The sequence below is a fragment of the Eucalyptus grandis genome, chromosome 1 (genome assembly GCF_016545825.1).
Source record: "Eucalyptus grandis isolate ANBG69807.140 chromosome 1, ASM1654582v1, whole genome shotgun sequence".
Lineage (NCBI taxonomy): Eukaryota > Viridiplantae > Streptophyta > Magnoliopsida > Myrtales > Myrtaceae > Eucalyptus > Eucalyptus grandis.
Window position 1 is genome coordinate 6,459,153 of NC_052612.1, and position 16,199 is coordinate 6,475,351.

The window sequence follows — 16,199 nt, forward strand, 5'->3', positions numbered from 1 at the left end:
CTCGGCTTCTCGGATCCGGGTCCTTCAAACCTCCTCTCTCCGGCTTCGACTTTCTACGGCCTCAGCTTCTCCGGATCTGGCCCTCCTCTTTGATTTCTCTCTCACTCAACCTCCACATGCTCGGATCTCTCCCCTTCGGGCTCGCTTGCCGCCGGCCTCCCCCGAAGTCTCTCGGAGGGAGGTCGATCGAGCTTCGCGACCCGATTTCTCGCGTGCTCGCTCGTTGATTCTCCTTGAAGTCTCCCAAGGGAAGATCTCCGAGTTCGCTGTGCCTCTCGTCGACGGAGGTGCTCCTCTATTTATAGGCAAGGAGCAGGCCGGTCGACGGAGGTTCGGCCGTCGGCTCTCGCACGCCGACCGGAACCTCCCGGCTGAACCGACGTCTCTTCTGAGCATTAAAGGGGCGCATTGAAGGCGCATGTGCGTCGCCCTCCCCTTCAGCGGCCTACCTCTGTGCCTCTCTACCGTAGGCTACCCTTGAGCGCGTCGCCGGCCGCCGCGCGGGATGCACAAAGGCAGATGAGGAAGAAGAAGACAGGAGGAAGAAGAAGAGAGGGGGGGCCAGGTCGTGCGAAAGGAAAAAAGAAAGAAAAGGGGGCTGACTGCTTTTCTTGCTTTTATTACTTTTTTTTGTTTTTGTTTTTGTTATTTATTTTGTTTATTATCCAAAAAAGGAAAAACAAAGATTAAAAGAAATTAAAGCCTAAATAATAACCTAAATCAAAATTTAGGTGTCAACATCCTTATTTGTCAAACTGGGGCAAAATCATCTTATCAAATCGTGCACTAAGAAGAACACAGTTTAGAAATGTTGAAAATTTGTCCACCATACGATTTCACTACAAGGCCCTATCTTCAATCCTCCATCATGTCCTCATCTTCACTACAAGGCCTCCTCTTCCTCCTCCAAGCTAAGAAGAACCGGTCCCTTCTTCACCCATTCTTCGGGTTTCATCATCCTGAGCTGTAGCGCAGGAGAATCAGAGCATCATGAAGACAAACGAGAGGTGAGAAAGAGGGCTCTGTTCTCTGTTGAGAAAACAGAGCTCTATTTCTCCATTGCGTTTGCTCTATGTTCTCCTCACCGCATGCGTACACAAACGCAAGAACACTGAGATTTTCTTTTCAGTGTTACTATTTTTCTTTTGCCCTTTGCTCATCGCTTATGTCCAAAACAAACCTCCAACATGTAATTATTCTCCTCTTCCAAAACATGACTGAAACAACCTCCCAATTTCTTTGACTTCTTCAGATCCACCCCTCTTTTACGTAAAACCAAACTCTTCTTCCAATTTTCTGTCCCAAATTTGTGATCTTCCGCTTCATTTGTTTGGTTATTGCAGTGTATTCATTTTGATTCAGTTCTTGGTTGCACGTCGCGAAGATAATAGAGAAGAGTTTTTTTTTTTTTTGGGGGGAGAGAGAAGCCTTGTCGCTTTGTTCGTATTGCCCGTTGGATGAAAAAAATTTTCCCGGTTGGACTTCTTATTTATGTGAAAAGCCATGCATGAATAAAAATTTTACTAAACAAGCCACCTAAGATGAATTGTCGAAATTTATCTCGAGAGGCATTTAAGTGATTATTTTTCTTCCGATATGACACTCAAATGATCACTCATAGCCTTAAATTAAGCACTGAAAATTGTGCATTTTTACTGTCATTTTTCTACACCTATCCTCTCTGAAATAGAAACTGATAAGCATCGGTAAAGTATTTAAGCTAGATTAGGATGTGATGTCCCTGTGGTTTAGAAAGTTCCATTCTTTTGATAATTATTTCAGGTACTCAAATTCCAAATTTAATAATTCACTTGAGAACTTGCACAGGCATAGATATATGAAATACCAAGGAACTGGAATATTTTTAATTTCTTGTAACATTGTTATTAACTTGGAATTAATTGTTCTATTTTTTTTTTTGGAGGTTTATGCCATTAAAAATTCGAGACCTTTATCCTCTTGACACATTTATCCAAATTAATTTTAGTCTCATAAAAAATTCACGACACATTTATTTCAAACTAATTTTGTCTCTCAATAAATCCCAAAATTGGTAACTTGACCGAAATTTACCATCAACATTAGATCCTAAATTGCTAAAGGATGCTAGATTTGGGTCAAGTTACCGATTTGGGATAAATGTGTCATGAGAAATTAGTTCGAGAGATGAAAATATAATATGGGATAAATATGTTATAAAGTATTAATTTGAAATTTTTTATAGTATTAATCCTATTTTAATTGCATCGTATATGGTGAGCCAAGACATAGTACAGAATGGAAACATTTTTCTAAGCTTTATATATGAATGATTAACCATGTTGGATGTACGATAAATAAATAAATAAATAAATAAATAATCATGTTGAATGTAACACTGAGGACTACGGAAATCACTATCTTTACCGAGCTTCCTCCCCTACAATCTTATGGCAAACAAATAGCAAGAAGAACCCAAAGAATAAATAGGTATACAAATAATACGCAACAACAAATTTTTTTTTTTTTAAAAAAAAAAGGGGCTAATTTGGTCTTGATCTATGTTCTATATAGCCCACAAGAGGAGTTTTGTTCCATTCGCCAAACATGTAAGCTTCAGCCCGGATCAGTTCGGACGGCCCATGTCCAAATTCGTTGATCCCACGAGAGGAATAGAAAATTTGCTCTGGAAGAGAAGCTCCGTTCGAGAAGCTTGTGTATTCTTCCCCCGCCACCTTTGGACGTCGCCTTCCTCCCCTGGCCGTCGGACGGTGCTCGCCTCCTCTGGCCATCATCGATCATCATTCTCGGAAAAACACTGATCGGAGAGAAAACCATTTTTGAGGCACGCATACACCCTTGTGAGAAACCACACGGGCAAGGACGATCGGAAAAGAGGAAAAAGCTCGCACTCTCTTAGCGCACTTCTTTTGAATTTCTTTTTCTTCGGTCATCCTCATCCGCCAGTAATCGCCATCGGTTTACCATCACCGGCCATCGACTAACGTACGTACTGAAAGAGGACTAGAACAAAAGGCACCGGTTGAAATCACTCGATGGTATTAAGATTTCTTCCGAATCCTTTGCTACCTCTTCATTGTCAATGTGTTTTTGGCCGTGAAGACTTGAAGCAATTCGTGTTTGTCTGAAACTTCATTACCAGCTGAGTTTTTCAGATCCTTCTCGTGCGAACTCGACCAGTAACTGCCCTTCCCTACTATACTCTGTTTTGATGAATAAAAGTAACCGAAATGACATGTTCTAGATTAGAATAGAATCGGTTCAAATTCGTATTCATTATTGATGATTGCGTGCTTGGAATGATTTAATTTGAACCTGATCTCTAATCCGAAGTCATTGCGCTCTGTTTCACTTCTCCGCCTAGTGCACGTAACATGTTTGATAAAATGACTCCGAAGTATAGTCTGCATATAATTGATTGATTGGTTGGTCATTAAGCGTGATTTAGTAGAATTTTACGCATTGACCGAGACCGCCACACCTAGGGGTGAGCGCGGTTCCCGGTTCTTAAAGGATTGGTTCCGGTTCCCGGTTCCATTTTTCCGGGAACCGGAACCGGTCGTGGAACCGGTTTCGGAACCGGTTAGGGTTCCAAAAGGAACCCCCCTCCCCCGAGACTCTCGAGACTCCCGACCCTTTCACTTTCAGTTTTTCAGAGTCTCGCCGGACGCCGCTCTGAGTCTCACCGCCGGACACCGCCACCCTCAAGGTCACCGCCGCTGAATGCCGCTAGATGCCAGTCGCTGACGTCGCTTGCACGAACCTCGCCGCTGGATGCCCGTCGCTGCCGTGCTCGCTCCGCCCGTTGTTGCCGTGCTCTGCCTCGACGCCTATTGCCGACTACTTGACGCAAGCAGATCTGAGCCGAGCTCATCTCCGCTCGCGACCCACCACCGCTGCTCGCGCCAGAAGCCCCGACGACGTTGATTATGCTGTCTCCGCTCGCGACGAGCGGACCCACCGCCGTTGCTCGCACCAGAAGCCCTGACGACGCCAATTCTGCTGTCTCCGCCGCGACCCACCACCTTTGCTCGCGCTAGAAGCCCCGACGATGCCGATTTTGCTATCTCCGCTCGCGACCCACCATCGCTGCTTGCGCCAGAAGCCTCGACAACGCCGATTCTGCTGTGAACAACTCGTAACCTCATGGAAATACATATTAGTTTTGGAGTGAATATTCACCATGTTGAAAGTGGCTGGCTAGTGTAGATTTGAAGCTGAAGAAATCTGAAGGACCAAATTGATGTTTTGCTGAAGTAAATTAGAACATTCTGGTGCTGTGTTTCGAATCTTTTATTCAAACATGTTTCAACTTTACTCCAGTACTTTGATCTGCTGTTGATGGTCGCTCATGCATAACATGGTAAATGTCTATATTATTATATGCACACTCTATTTATGATTCACATCCTTCGCAACCACTAAACTCCCGTTGATCTTGCAGAGACAGAACACATTTTCACTGCTAGAGGAGCGATTACGAGATCCTTCTCTATTTGTTAGGAAGAATGCTGTTCTTGTGCTCTCCCATCTCATATTGAATGATATGATGAAGGTAAATGGACAGATCCTGGAATATCTACAATGATATAAGTATTATCGATTCATCATGATTGGAAATGCCATTGCTTGTCCAGGTGAAAGGTTATATAAATGACTTGGTTGTTATGGGTTTTGAATGAAATCTTGTAAATGCTAGATTGATTGCGCTTATCCCTGCAACCCTACTTGCCACAATATGGTTTTTGATCCCAATGAACACCCCGAAGTTAGCTTCCTCCGTTAAAGCCTTCTATCTATTCTTGAAGTTTCTTTTGTTATTGGCAAGATGAACTTGAACAATGAAGGGGATACATGATTCTATTTTACTTTTGCATCAGCACAAGTTGCAACACCAAAACCGCATGCTGGTCACTCTGTGTAATTCTTTAATGTATGCAGAGTATTGATAGTAATGAATAAGGGCACCCTTTTCTTCTAATCCGATCTTTCTCCGTGCACTACCTAATTTGTCTGGCAGGTGATTAACCATCTTAGACCTGAATACTTAGAAGATGAAACGGACACCTTCCAGGGTGTGGATGATTGGGATGGTATAACTTCTCATTAAAGAGGAATATCTTCAGAATTTTGATTATGGCATGATGTTTCTACCATTGCTATTTATATATGCTTGTAGGATGTGGAGCAAGGGACTTTATGAAAACTTACTCATAAAATGGAAATTGTCCGAAAACTGTGCTAGAACTTATTCATCCTGTAATTTGATGTGCTATTCAATTGGCCCTTACAGTTCCCTGTGGAGAATTACGTGGAGAATCTCTTAATTTAAGCCAGGAGGTATGCGGTCCTTTTGAGATGTCTGATTCACTAATGGAACTGGAGGAAAGGCTGAAGCTTCAGCAAGAGCCATTGGATCATGGACCTACTATTATTTATGTCCCTACGAGGAAAGAAACTTTGATAATTGCCAAATTCTTGTGTGACTTCGGCATCAAAGCAGCAGCTTATAATGCCAAGGTTTCATTCTGCATAATAAATACCCTTTTTAATTGATGTATTCTCAATTTGATGGTTTCATTTTGGTATCATTCTTGCTTCAAACTACTCCACATTTCTTTTATGCGTGTACGTTATAGTTCAAATTTGAAAATGAAAAAAAAAAAGAACCTATTGAAACCTGAAACCAACCCTGGAACCTGTGATAGGGTAGGTTCCAGATTCTTTGTTTTGACAGGTAAGTTCCAGGTTCCAAATTTTTTGGAACCTGTACCCGAGGGTAGGTTCTAGATTCCAGATGAAATCGAACCGAAACTTGAAACCGCTCACCCCTAGCCACACCTATTCTTGTTCTATTCCCGAGTACGTTTGTCTCCGAGGTGATGGATGGGGATCAATGGCAAGTAAATGGATTCGAGTTAATGACTGGAGTGTCAATCCATTGAAGCATTCGTTTCAGTTTGTTTCTCCATTCTTATGTTCTGTCCATTCCTTTATGTTGCGATTATTGTGGATCGAGTTGATGGTGACGGAGGATGGCCGTAGGCAGTGAGTCTCTGAATTGTACTGTTTCAGGTGAATGTCCATTCATAATTTTAGTGTTTCGGGTCTTGAACTTGACAAGAAAGGATTGGGCTGAATTTGGTTCAAGTAATTCGGATTTGATGAGTTCTTTTAGGGAATTTGGGCTTAATTCGACGAGTTGAGCCCAATTTGATTTTTTTAGGGAAGAATCTAGATAGATATATAGCCCAAAGGACTTTTACGGCCCCGACCTCGAAAGTATAAGTTTGACTCATACACGAACCGGGCCCGGGGCACAATCCGCGTCCCCTTCTATCCAAATAAATAAATAATAATAATAATTTAAAAATAAAAATTTGAAACAAAATTGAAATTTAAAAAAAAAAAAAAAAAAAAGAGGTTAGAAATAGAGGCCTTGACTAGGTTGTTAACTTTTAGCACTAGATTTGGCTTAGTTTCATTTAGTTAGCATACATATAGTTTAAAGAAATTAGTAACTTTGATAGAGTTTAGTTTTAGTAGATTGATCGTCTGGACAAGGAATTGGATTCAACTTGAATTTAGCTCATGAGGATCGCTGTAAGAGGGGCTTAATGATGATCCTTTGCTTGATACTTTATTGGGTTTACTTCTTTTTACTTTACTTTATTGTATCGATTGTGATTGTTTATTTGCTCTTGATTTTGCTCTCGTGGATGGATATCGTTTAGTGGTATAGGGTACTAAAATAGTTAAAAGATTGCATGAATATCTTAGGTACCAAACCAATCTAGCTAAGTTATTGAAAGGGCACTAGGTAGATAATTAGTGTAATCAAGTTATCAATCTTAGAATATCTAGTTGTGTAGAAAGAGGAATATTTTCTTATATCTCACTTAACTTCCAGTCAGTGTTAATAGGCTAAAACATTGCACTAAAACATTGCACTAAAACATTGGAAATTCTAGTGTTGCGTGAGGTAAGGGTTAGGAAGAACTTGAGCCATTAGAGAATCGTCGGTCCATTGTTGGCATTATGTCTAAATCTATCTTTCTCTAGACGTGTCGGGAGGGTCATGACACCTCGGGAGCTGTCTCCAGATCTCTCTCTCTAACATGCAAAATATATAGTACCGTACTTGGTGGATGATGCAACTTTAGCAAACAACATGGCAACAGAGACGGCTTCTAGTAGTTGGACCCCATGGCTTCAGGGTTTGTATTGAAGAATGGTTAGGTTGTTGGAGGATTAGCTGCTACTCCTCTTTGTGCATGGCGAGTGATGCACGTGTTCCACATACAAACACAAAAGACAAAGTAAGATGATTGTTTTTGGCATCACTGTGTGATTAGATTTTCATAGGTTGATAGGGTGATACATTCTTAGCCCTGTGCACCTAATTATTTGATGATGTTAATTACTGGATTGACTTGCAATATCTAAGGTTACTCTAAAAGATGACATTCCCATTTCCATGAAGGCTTATGAAACTTTTGAAATAATCGGAAGGTTTTTGGCTATCTCCTCCTCGTTGATGTTCGGTGCTCTTTCAATCGGAGCCCCCTTTTCTTCTGGTTTTCGCGACTTTGATTATGCTGGTGCAAGGTCTTCTGCTGGTGTGGGGTGTTGGGTCTTGGTGGGTTTTCTCTCCCTCGTCCACCCTTGGACTCCATCGAAGCATCTTGCCAAGCTTGCCTTCCCCGAGTATTAATGCTCTTCAATAAATAGGGTTTTCTGGGTTCCTTTCTACTATGCTGGGCTATTCGAGCGGATGGATACATCCACTCGTGAACTCATTACTTCAGGGAAGGCCCAGAAAGATCGGTCCAGGGGCCATAGCCGTGATAGGAGATCTCATCCTCCTATGGACAAGGGCAAGGCTACTGCCTCCCCTGCCCAATCTCCTCCCACTCGAGCCCATCCACCTACTATTTCTATTGTTGTTGGTACCTCTAGTAAACCTGACACTAAACTTGCAAGGATGCGTAAGTCTTCTAGAGGGCGTGTTGCCCCATTAGATCTTGAGGCCACCAAGGCACAAGCTCTTTCTTGGGCAAATATAGCTAAGGCTGCTACCAAGGGATATGACCTCACTTTTGTGCCTCTGGATGTGGTTGATGGTGAGCGATTTGCCTGGATTCCATCTGAAGTCCTTGAAGGTTGTGATCCTAAATAGAATGAATGCCTTGTGGGTTATTATGTAGGCAAAAGGTTGCCATTCAAGATGACTGAAATTGCTATGAAGAACGTTTGGGGGTCCCAACTTTTGGAAGTCTAGGCGAATGATGATGGATTTTATTTCTTTCATTTACCGGACCTTGAATTTCGGAGGAAGGTCCTTGATGGTGGGCCTCTCACTATGGCGAAGGTGCCTCTCATTCTGCAATAATGGCACCCATTGCTAGAACTTAAGAGGAACAACCACAAAACGGTCCCGATGTGGGTTCGGCTCAGGAGCGTTCTGATTGCTCTTTGGTCTGCCTTGGGAATTAGCACTATTGCTAGTGCTATTGGTCGCCCTTTATATATGGATTAGCACACGAAACAGGTTCGCACCCTATCTTATGTGCATGTTTGTGTTGAGATCAATGCTAAACATACCTTACCAGAGTCTATACCAATTGGTATAGAAGGAACCACTCACTGAGTGGATGTTCTATATGAATGGAAGCCTGTTGTATGCCCTGCTTGCTGCTCATTTGGTCATGTTTGTGGCCCTGAAATACCTGCCCGTCCTCTTGGTACATCTGGTGCTAATTCTTCCATCCCAGCCAACCCTGTTGGTGACGTATCTCGGCCTGTTGATCATGCTCAGAGAGCTCGGGTAGATGAAAGGTGGAAGGTGGTTTGGGGAAAACAGGGCACCCGTGCTAGTGCTTCTTTGCCTGTCTCCACTATTGATCCTCCTCAGAACTCGGTTATTCCTACTAAGGGTGTTATTCCTAGACTGCAAGAGGCTAGACCCTCATTGTCGATGAACTTTAACGTCCCCCGCATGCAGGTGGTTACCTCCTCTGTTTCTGAGGATGATTCGGATGTTGAGGCCTCTGTTGCTGGATTCGAATTTAAAGAAGATAGGTTGCTTGCTGCTTCCTCGGTTCCGTTGAATCTGTCTCCCCCCGCTGAACAGGTTCGACCGCCATCCCTTGTCCATCGGCCAAGTGAAGTACATCCAACCTCCTTTGATAGTAACGCTTCGGGTAGCCCCAAACTGAAAACTACCTCGAAGAAAAAGCGAGGTAAAAAGTAAGTCCCCCGCCATCTTATAAATATGTATATTGCTACTTGGAATATAAGAGGATTGGGTGCTCCTGTTAAACAGGCTGAGATCTGTAACCTCATTAGAGTCAATAGCCTAAGTTGTTTGGACATTTTGGAAACGAACTCTCCCATTCTATTCCGTTCGTTATCTCATGGCCTTGTGCCCGGTTGGGTTTGGATTGCTAACTACGAGCACTCTAACAAAGGGAGGATCTTGATTGGATGGAATCTTAAGGCGATTGAGCTTACCTCCCTCTCTTCCTCCCATCAAGTCATTCATGAGCATTTGAAATGTCTCTCTTCTGGTAAAGCTTTTTACCTTTTAGTTGTATATGCTGAGCACACCTTTGTGCGTAGGCATCCTTTATGGCAAGACTTGATTTAGACCAGTGGTTCTTGTAATACTTCTCCTTGGCTGGTCTCGGGCGATTTTAATGCCATTAGGTTTCCCTCGGATAGGGTTGGCAGCCTCTCCACCCGGTTACCGTCTTATCATGAGTTTGGAACCTGCTTACTTCAAGCGGAGCTTGAGGATCTCCGGTATACTAGTTGTAGATTTACCTGGGCTACCTCCTCTGGTGAAAATCGCAAGCAGAGGAAAATTGATCGAGTGCTTATCAATTTTTGCTGGAGTAGTGCATTTTCCTTTTCCGAAGCCTCATTTCTTCCGACCGACATTTCAGATCACTCTCCAATGGTGGTTAGAATCTTCCCTACTCCTAAGATGAAGAAGCCTTTCAAATTTTTTAACTTTTGGATGCAATATCCGTCTTTTACTCAGTTAGTTCGCCAAGCTTGGGACTCGCCGATTAGGGGTACAACCATGTACACCCTCTATGTTAAGTTGAAGCTGCTTAAGGCTAAGCTCAAGAGCCTTAACAAAGAATCATTTTCAGACATCTCTGCTAGAACTATGGAGGCCCGTAATGCTTTAACTGCGGGACAAGAAACTTCCATTTGGATCCATTTAACTTGGAGCTTGTAGCATGTGAGCGAGAATGCATCAACTCTTTCTCGGACCTACATCTACAGGAAGAAAGCTTCTACAAGCAGAAGTCTCAGGTTAAATGGCTTGAAGAGGGTAATCTTAACACCAAATTCTTCCACTATTCGGTAAACAAAAGGCATCTCCTCAATAGAATCCTATCTCTAAGGGATGATGCAGGGAATACAGTTCAAGACTCTCCTCAAGTCCAACAACTTGTGGTCTCTCATTTCTGAGACCTTTTGGCCTCCACCACTCTTCCTAATCTGCCTTTAGTTCAGGATGTTTCATCGGTTATCCCTTGGGTTCTCGACAACAGCCGGGTTCTTAACCTCTCAAGACCTGTTTCTAATGCGGAAATTCGTGAGTCCTTATTCTCCATTTCAACCGGTAAAGCACCAGGCCCCAATGGCTTTGGCGTGGAATTCTTTAAGCATTGCTAGGATGTTGTTGGCCCTTCGGTTACTAGTGTAGTTAGTGATTTCTTCACTACTGGAAAGCTCCTTAAGGAATCTAACAACACTATTCTCACCCTTGTGCTAAAATGCCCAAATGCTACTATGGTAAATAACTTCAGGCCAATTGCTTGTTGCAACACAATATACAAATGCATTACAAAGATTATTGCCAACCGTATGGCTGCCGTCATGCCTTCTGTCATTAGTACTTCTTGAAACGCCTTTGTTAAAGGAAGACGAATTAGTGACAACATATTTATAGCTCAGGAGCTTTTTGCGGGGTTCCACCTCAAGCCACATAAGCCTAGGTGCACCATCAAAGTTGATTTCCGTAAAGCTTATGATACTCTCAATTGGGATTTTCTTGAGGTAACGCTTCAAGCTTTTCGCTTTCCCCTCCACTTTATTAACCTTATTATGAACTGTGTTCGATCGCCTCATTTCTTAGTCTCCCTTAATAGTGAACTCCATGGATTCTTCCCTAATGGTAGAGGCATTAGACAAGGAGATCCCATGTCACCCTACCTCTTCATGTTTGTCATGGAAGTTTTTACAGGCATCCTCATTAAGCAAACCAGTTAACCATCGTTCCAATTTTTTTGGAAATGCAAGCCAGTTACTCATTTGTTTTTTGCGGATGATGTGCTGCTGTTTGTGGAGGTGTCTATGCCAGCCCTTTCTCTTCTCAAGGCAAAGTTGGATAGTTTTCCCGCATGGTCTGGCCTCCAACCGAATCTACATAAGAGTGAGATTTATTTATCAGGGGTCTCCCCTGAATCTCGCAGCGATTTCATCTCCTATTTGGCTTTCAAGAGGGATCCATGCCTTTCCGATATCTGGGGATTCTTGTTCTTTCTTCTAGACTTCGTAAAGTTGATTGTGCTACACTAGTTAATCTCATCACTTCAAAGGTGCAATCTTGGACACAACATTTTCTCTCATTTGTGGGTTGCCTACAACTGATCAGGTCAGTGCTCCATTCCGTTCAAGCCTATTGGGTGAATGTCTTCATTCTTCCTGGATTAGTTCTAGATGATATTGAGCAGATTTTGAGGCAATCCTTATGGAAGGGCCTAGACCTTGGTAGGGGTGGTGCTAAGGTCACTTAGACTGATGTTTGCCTCTCGAAATCTAAAGGGGGCTTAGGGATCCGAAGACTCAGGGAAATCAACACCATTGCCATGCTAAAACACATCTAGTTGTTATTTACAGATAGAGAATCCCTTTGGTGCAGATGGATACACTATGTCTTCTTGAAAAATGTTAATTTTTGGCTAGCATCTAAACCTACCTCTTGTTCTTGGTCTTGAAAAAAAATCTTGGACCTTCGTGTGGAGTTTCGCAAGTGCTTTTGCTGGCGAGTTGGAAATGGTTGCTTGACTTCCTTCTGGTACGATAACCAGTACCCCAAAGGGCCGTTGAAATTATAATTTTCCAATGCAGACATTTACCCTTTTTGGTTACCCAAAGAAGTTATGGTCACTGACTTTTTCTCTTGTCCTGACCCATCTTTAGGTGTTTTGGATGTGGTTGCCTCCTAGGATGATCCCCTACCTGAACTCAATGATGAAGATGATCATTTTCTTTGGCTGGGTAGCTCAGATGGCACTTTTTCTGCTGCATCTACTTGGGACACTCTTCGACCAACTAGCCATCCAATATAGTGGGCGTCCTTCATTTGGACCAATTCATTGGTTCCCCGCTACCAATTCCTGTTGTGGTTGATTACAAAAAATAAACTTCCGACTCAGGTACTACTCCTTACCTATGGTAGAATACCGGATGTGAACTGTGCCTTCTGCTCCCGTCGACCAGATTCAATTGATCACTTATTTTTTGGATGCCCCATTATTGCTGCCTTAGCCGCTTTTTGGGCTACAAGATTTAATTATGCTTGGCGGAATAAATATTGGAAGGAAAACTTGCTTTGGGCAATCAAATCTCTCTCAGGACCCTCCTTCCGCTCTTCTCTTGCTTGCTTTGCATTTGCTGCTTTATGCAACATCACTTGGAAGGAGTGTAACAATATACTATTCCAGGGTAGACCTCCTTCCCTTTTGGCCATGAAAAGGCACCTTGAACAGGTTATAAAGGACAAAGCTTTGTCTTTCCATCAAGTCCCTCCCACTGTGGCTAATAGGAGATTGTTGCAAAGCTGGTCACTCAACCCCTCCATTTTGGTGAGCTGATCACCTTGTTAGTTGACTGGTTTTTTTAGTAGGATTTCTTCCTTTCTCTCATCTGCTTGGAGGTTCTTTCGGGATTTCTCCTCCTCCTAGCTTCGAGACGGCCTCATTACCAACCTTAGAGCCATGCTTGGTTTCTTTTGTTGGTAGTGCTTTCTCATTGCTGTTTGTGTTGGTTTAGACTTGCTGGTTTTGTGACGTTGTTTGGCTTTTTTCTTTCCCTTGCCCTTGGCTTGGTTACCTTTTACCTTGGCCCCTTTCACTCTTTCCGACTTGTTGTCCTTGTGAGTGCAAGTTTCGGGACCGAGTTTTGCTGTATAGCTATATATAGCTCTTTTGGTTTAAAGTCAATATATTTCTTACCTTTCACCCAAAAAAAAAAAAAACTTCTTCAAACATCTACCACTGTTGAAGAATGTTCAAGGAATTCATAGATATTATAGTAATTGTGATCAACGGTAAAGACGAATAAAACTTAATATATGCTATGAAAATCATTTTTTTTTTAATTCAAATTCCCCAAAATCCGATGCCCTTGCAACCAAACATCTATCACCAAGCGGTAGACAATAACAATTTGGCAGTCCAACCGCAATCGCTCAAAGCAGCTGCTAACCCTCTTGGCTTTCATTTGGTCAACCGAGATGCCGTCTAGTTGTATATCCTTCACATACACGAAAAGCCTCAACTTGTTGGCCTTTGCTGTGCTCCGATATCTTTGACAGGGTTTAAATCAGACGGCAGACATAAGTGTGACATCCCAAATTTTCAACCCTGTCTTTTACTGAATAAATCGGGCATTTCATTGACGCGTCTATAGGGTTATTCTCAGAGCCGATGACTCTCGAGATAACTAGACTAGCTGGGGAAATTATTAAGGAATTTAAGGCAATAGACTTGAGAACTCGATCAGGAATTGGCTTCTTGACCGTGTCCATCTTTAGAGGTCAATACGGCACGCTTAAAAATCGATTTGAAATCGAGATAGACTGGATCGATAGAGATATGTGACTAATCGTGGGTGACACCACCGAATTAGAAAATTCTCGTCGGCCAACACTAGACTCGATTTTCTTATTGTTTTGATACCCCGTGTCCGTAATGAATCCTCGAGATTTTCACGACAATCAAGAGTCGCCATTGAGTCGAGTGGGTTCATAGTGGTTCAAGAAAATCGACCACAAGTCATTTGCCTTAAAAAGTTCAAAACTACCCGATAGTCTAGGTCACGCTAAAAACGCGCCGAATGAAAATTAACCGCCAATTCGAGTCCGATTTCAGAAATGAAGTTTTGGTCATATCACAATAAATTTTAGAAAGATCGATTCGTCCTCGAAGATTTTTCGGAGATTCGAGAAATTTTACGGAAATTGGGTTTGGACGTCGCGGAAATTTGCGTAAGTTCAAATTGGCTAAATTGATAGAAAATGACTTCCAGATCGAGCCGTTGTGTGTCGGATTTATAGAAAATCATTTGGGATTTTTCTACACCAAAATTTAATGTCGAATTTGGGAAATTGAGTGATGAAGTTAAAGATCAAAATGTGAAATTCGGATTGGAAAGTGGCAGCAATTTTAGGCTTCAAATTTGATTGGTTTATAAAGATTTTTACAATAAAGTATTAGAGACCAACCAAGATAAGGATAAAGAAAAAGGAGGGGGACAAGCAATTAAGGGAATGGCTTAGGTTTGTGATTTTGGGTCCCTCCTGTCGCTATCTCCATCATCACTGCATCTGCCTTCTCCTCCGTTCCTATCCATATTCGTGAACTCTCTCTCTCTCTCTCACAAATGAAGCCTACGAATTCCAGCAAAGTGTTTCTCCATTTTCGTTCATCCCTCTGCCACCATTTCAACAAAAAGAATTGACTGGCTTTGACGCCAAGATCCCACCGAAGCCCTCAACTCCACTCGTCCATCTTCCACTTCGCTGTACCAGTCGGCAATTGAGTTGAAGACGCCGAGGCAGCAACCGAAGCTACTCCATCTTCCACGCCCTTTTGTCAGCACAGCCACGACGTCCAGAGAAGCCAGGCGCTTCTCCACACGTCATCTCGGTCAAATTCTCCACCGAGCGAAGCACTTGAAGACCAAAGCCAGCACCGAAGGAAGCCACCAGTGTCTCTCTTCAACCACGCGCCCACGATCCAGTCAACGGCGCCCTCTCCTCCACCGTTTGTTGACCGAAGAAGCACCGCCCCCAACGTCTTTAACCTCTGCCGCGTCCACTTGTCATCAACGCACCTCGATCGGGCGAGATTTCCTTAGCCGCATCCACGGGATATCTCCCTTGCAGCTGCCGTGTTGTCCACTCGCGAAATCAACCCACGTCTTGGTCAAATTCGGTGATATCTCGGCGGTTTGTTGACCACCGAGTGAAATCCCTGCAGCTGCGTTCGTGTCTTCTCCAGCAGCAAAGACCCCACCGAAACCTCGAAGCAGCTCCACGCCTCACCGAACCGCACGTCATCAGCTCCTTGGACCACCGAAGCCGCAAGCCCAGCCCAGCGAATTCCAAGCCCAGTCGTCCGTGTATCTTCAGCCCATCTGCAGAGGCATTTCTAGCCCAGCATAAATTGGATTAGAAGCCCAGTAATTTCAGTCTTTTGGGCCCAGCAAAGACAGGCCCAATTCAGTTTTATTTCAAGCCCATTTTCAGCAATTGTAGTCTTCAAGCCCAGTTTTTGAAGCCCAATCGCAGCTAGGCCCAAGTCCAAGAGCAAGCCCATTCCAGTGCAAGAAAAAAAAAATCTCATTTGGGCTGAGATTTGTTGGGCCAAGTCCAAGGCCCGGTCCAAGTCCGCCGGTGTTGTCGAAAGTTCGATTTCGGCCGCCGTCGCGCCGCCGTCGTGGTGATTCGATCCCCGCTTTTGATCAAGTGAGTTTTACTCACTAATGCTTTATTAGTTTGCTAATTATGCTTAGGGTTGGTTAGACTTAATTAATTGCAATTAGGTGGTTGGATTAGGTTAGAACAATTAAATTAGTGACTTAAGGATGCATGTTAGATGGTTAGCTATAGCCATTATGGAGTAGAAATGCTCTAGTATTTATTGAATGCATCTCGGATTTTTCCGACCCGTTTCGGGCTCCAATAAGGCAATATGGGCCTAAATTGGATTTTTAATGTTTATTTATTTATTTTCGAAATTTATTTATTTAATTAATTATTTTTCCTGAAATTCAACCGGGATGGCCGGTGATCGGAATTTCGTGCCGATTGTCATGGTGCAGTCCATTTATTTAATTGAGCTTCAATTTTTATGGAATTGATTTAAATTTTGAAATTTGAGGAATGGTCATAA

The 16,199-nt window shown here is 42.9% G+C and overlaps 1 protein-coding gene across 1 annotated transcript; it reads left to right on the forward strand.

The window, feature by feature from the left end:
* Window positions 1-3,733: 3,733 nt before the first annotated feature.
* On the forward strand, window positions 3,734-5,607 carry LOC104438665. The gene is made up of 4 exons (XM_039316180.1): window positions 3,734-3,934; window positions 4,445-4,555; window positions 5,021-5,093; window positions 5,294-5,607. Exons 1-4 carry the CDS (start codon window positions 3,734-3,736, stop codon window positions 5,554-5,556), a joined length of 648 nt encoding a protein of 215 aa, XP_039172114.1. The 3' UTR covers window positions 5,557-5,607.
* The last annotated feature ends 10,592 nt before the right edge of the window (window positions 5,608-16,199 follow it).

What these genes read in the sequence shown, in the direction of transcription:
- LOC104438665 (XM_039316180.1), top strand. Translation starts at nt 3,734, where the DNA reads ATGCCAGTCGCTGACGTCGCTTGCACGAACCTCGCCGCTGGATGCCCG. An exon ending in TATTGAATGATATGATGAAG is followed by an intron (nt 4,556 to 5,020) that starts GTAAATGGACAG and finishes TTTGTCTGGCAG; the next exon opens with GTGATTAACCATCTTAGACC. An exon ending in GGGTGTGGATGATTGGGATG is followed by an intron (nt 5,094 to 5,293) that starts GTATAACTTCTC and finishes TGGCCCTTACAG; the next exon opens with TTCCCTGTGGAGAATTACGT.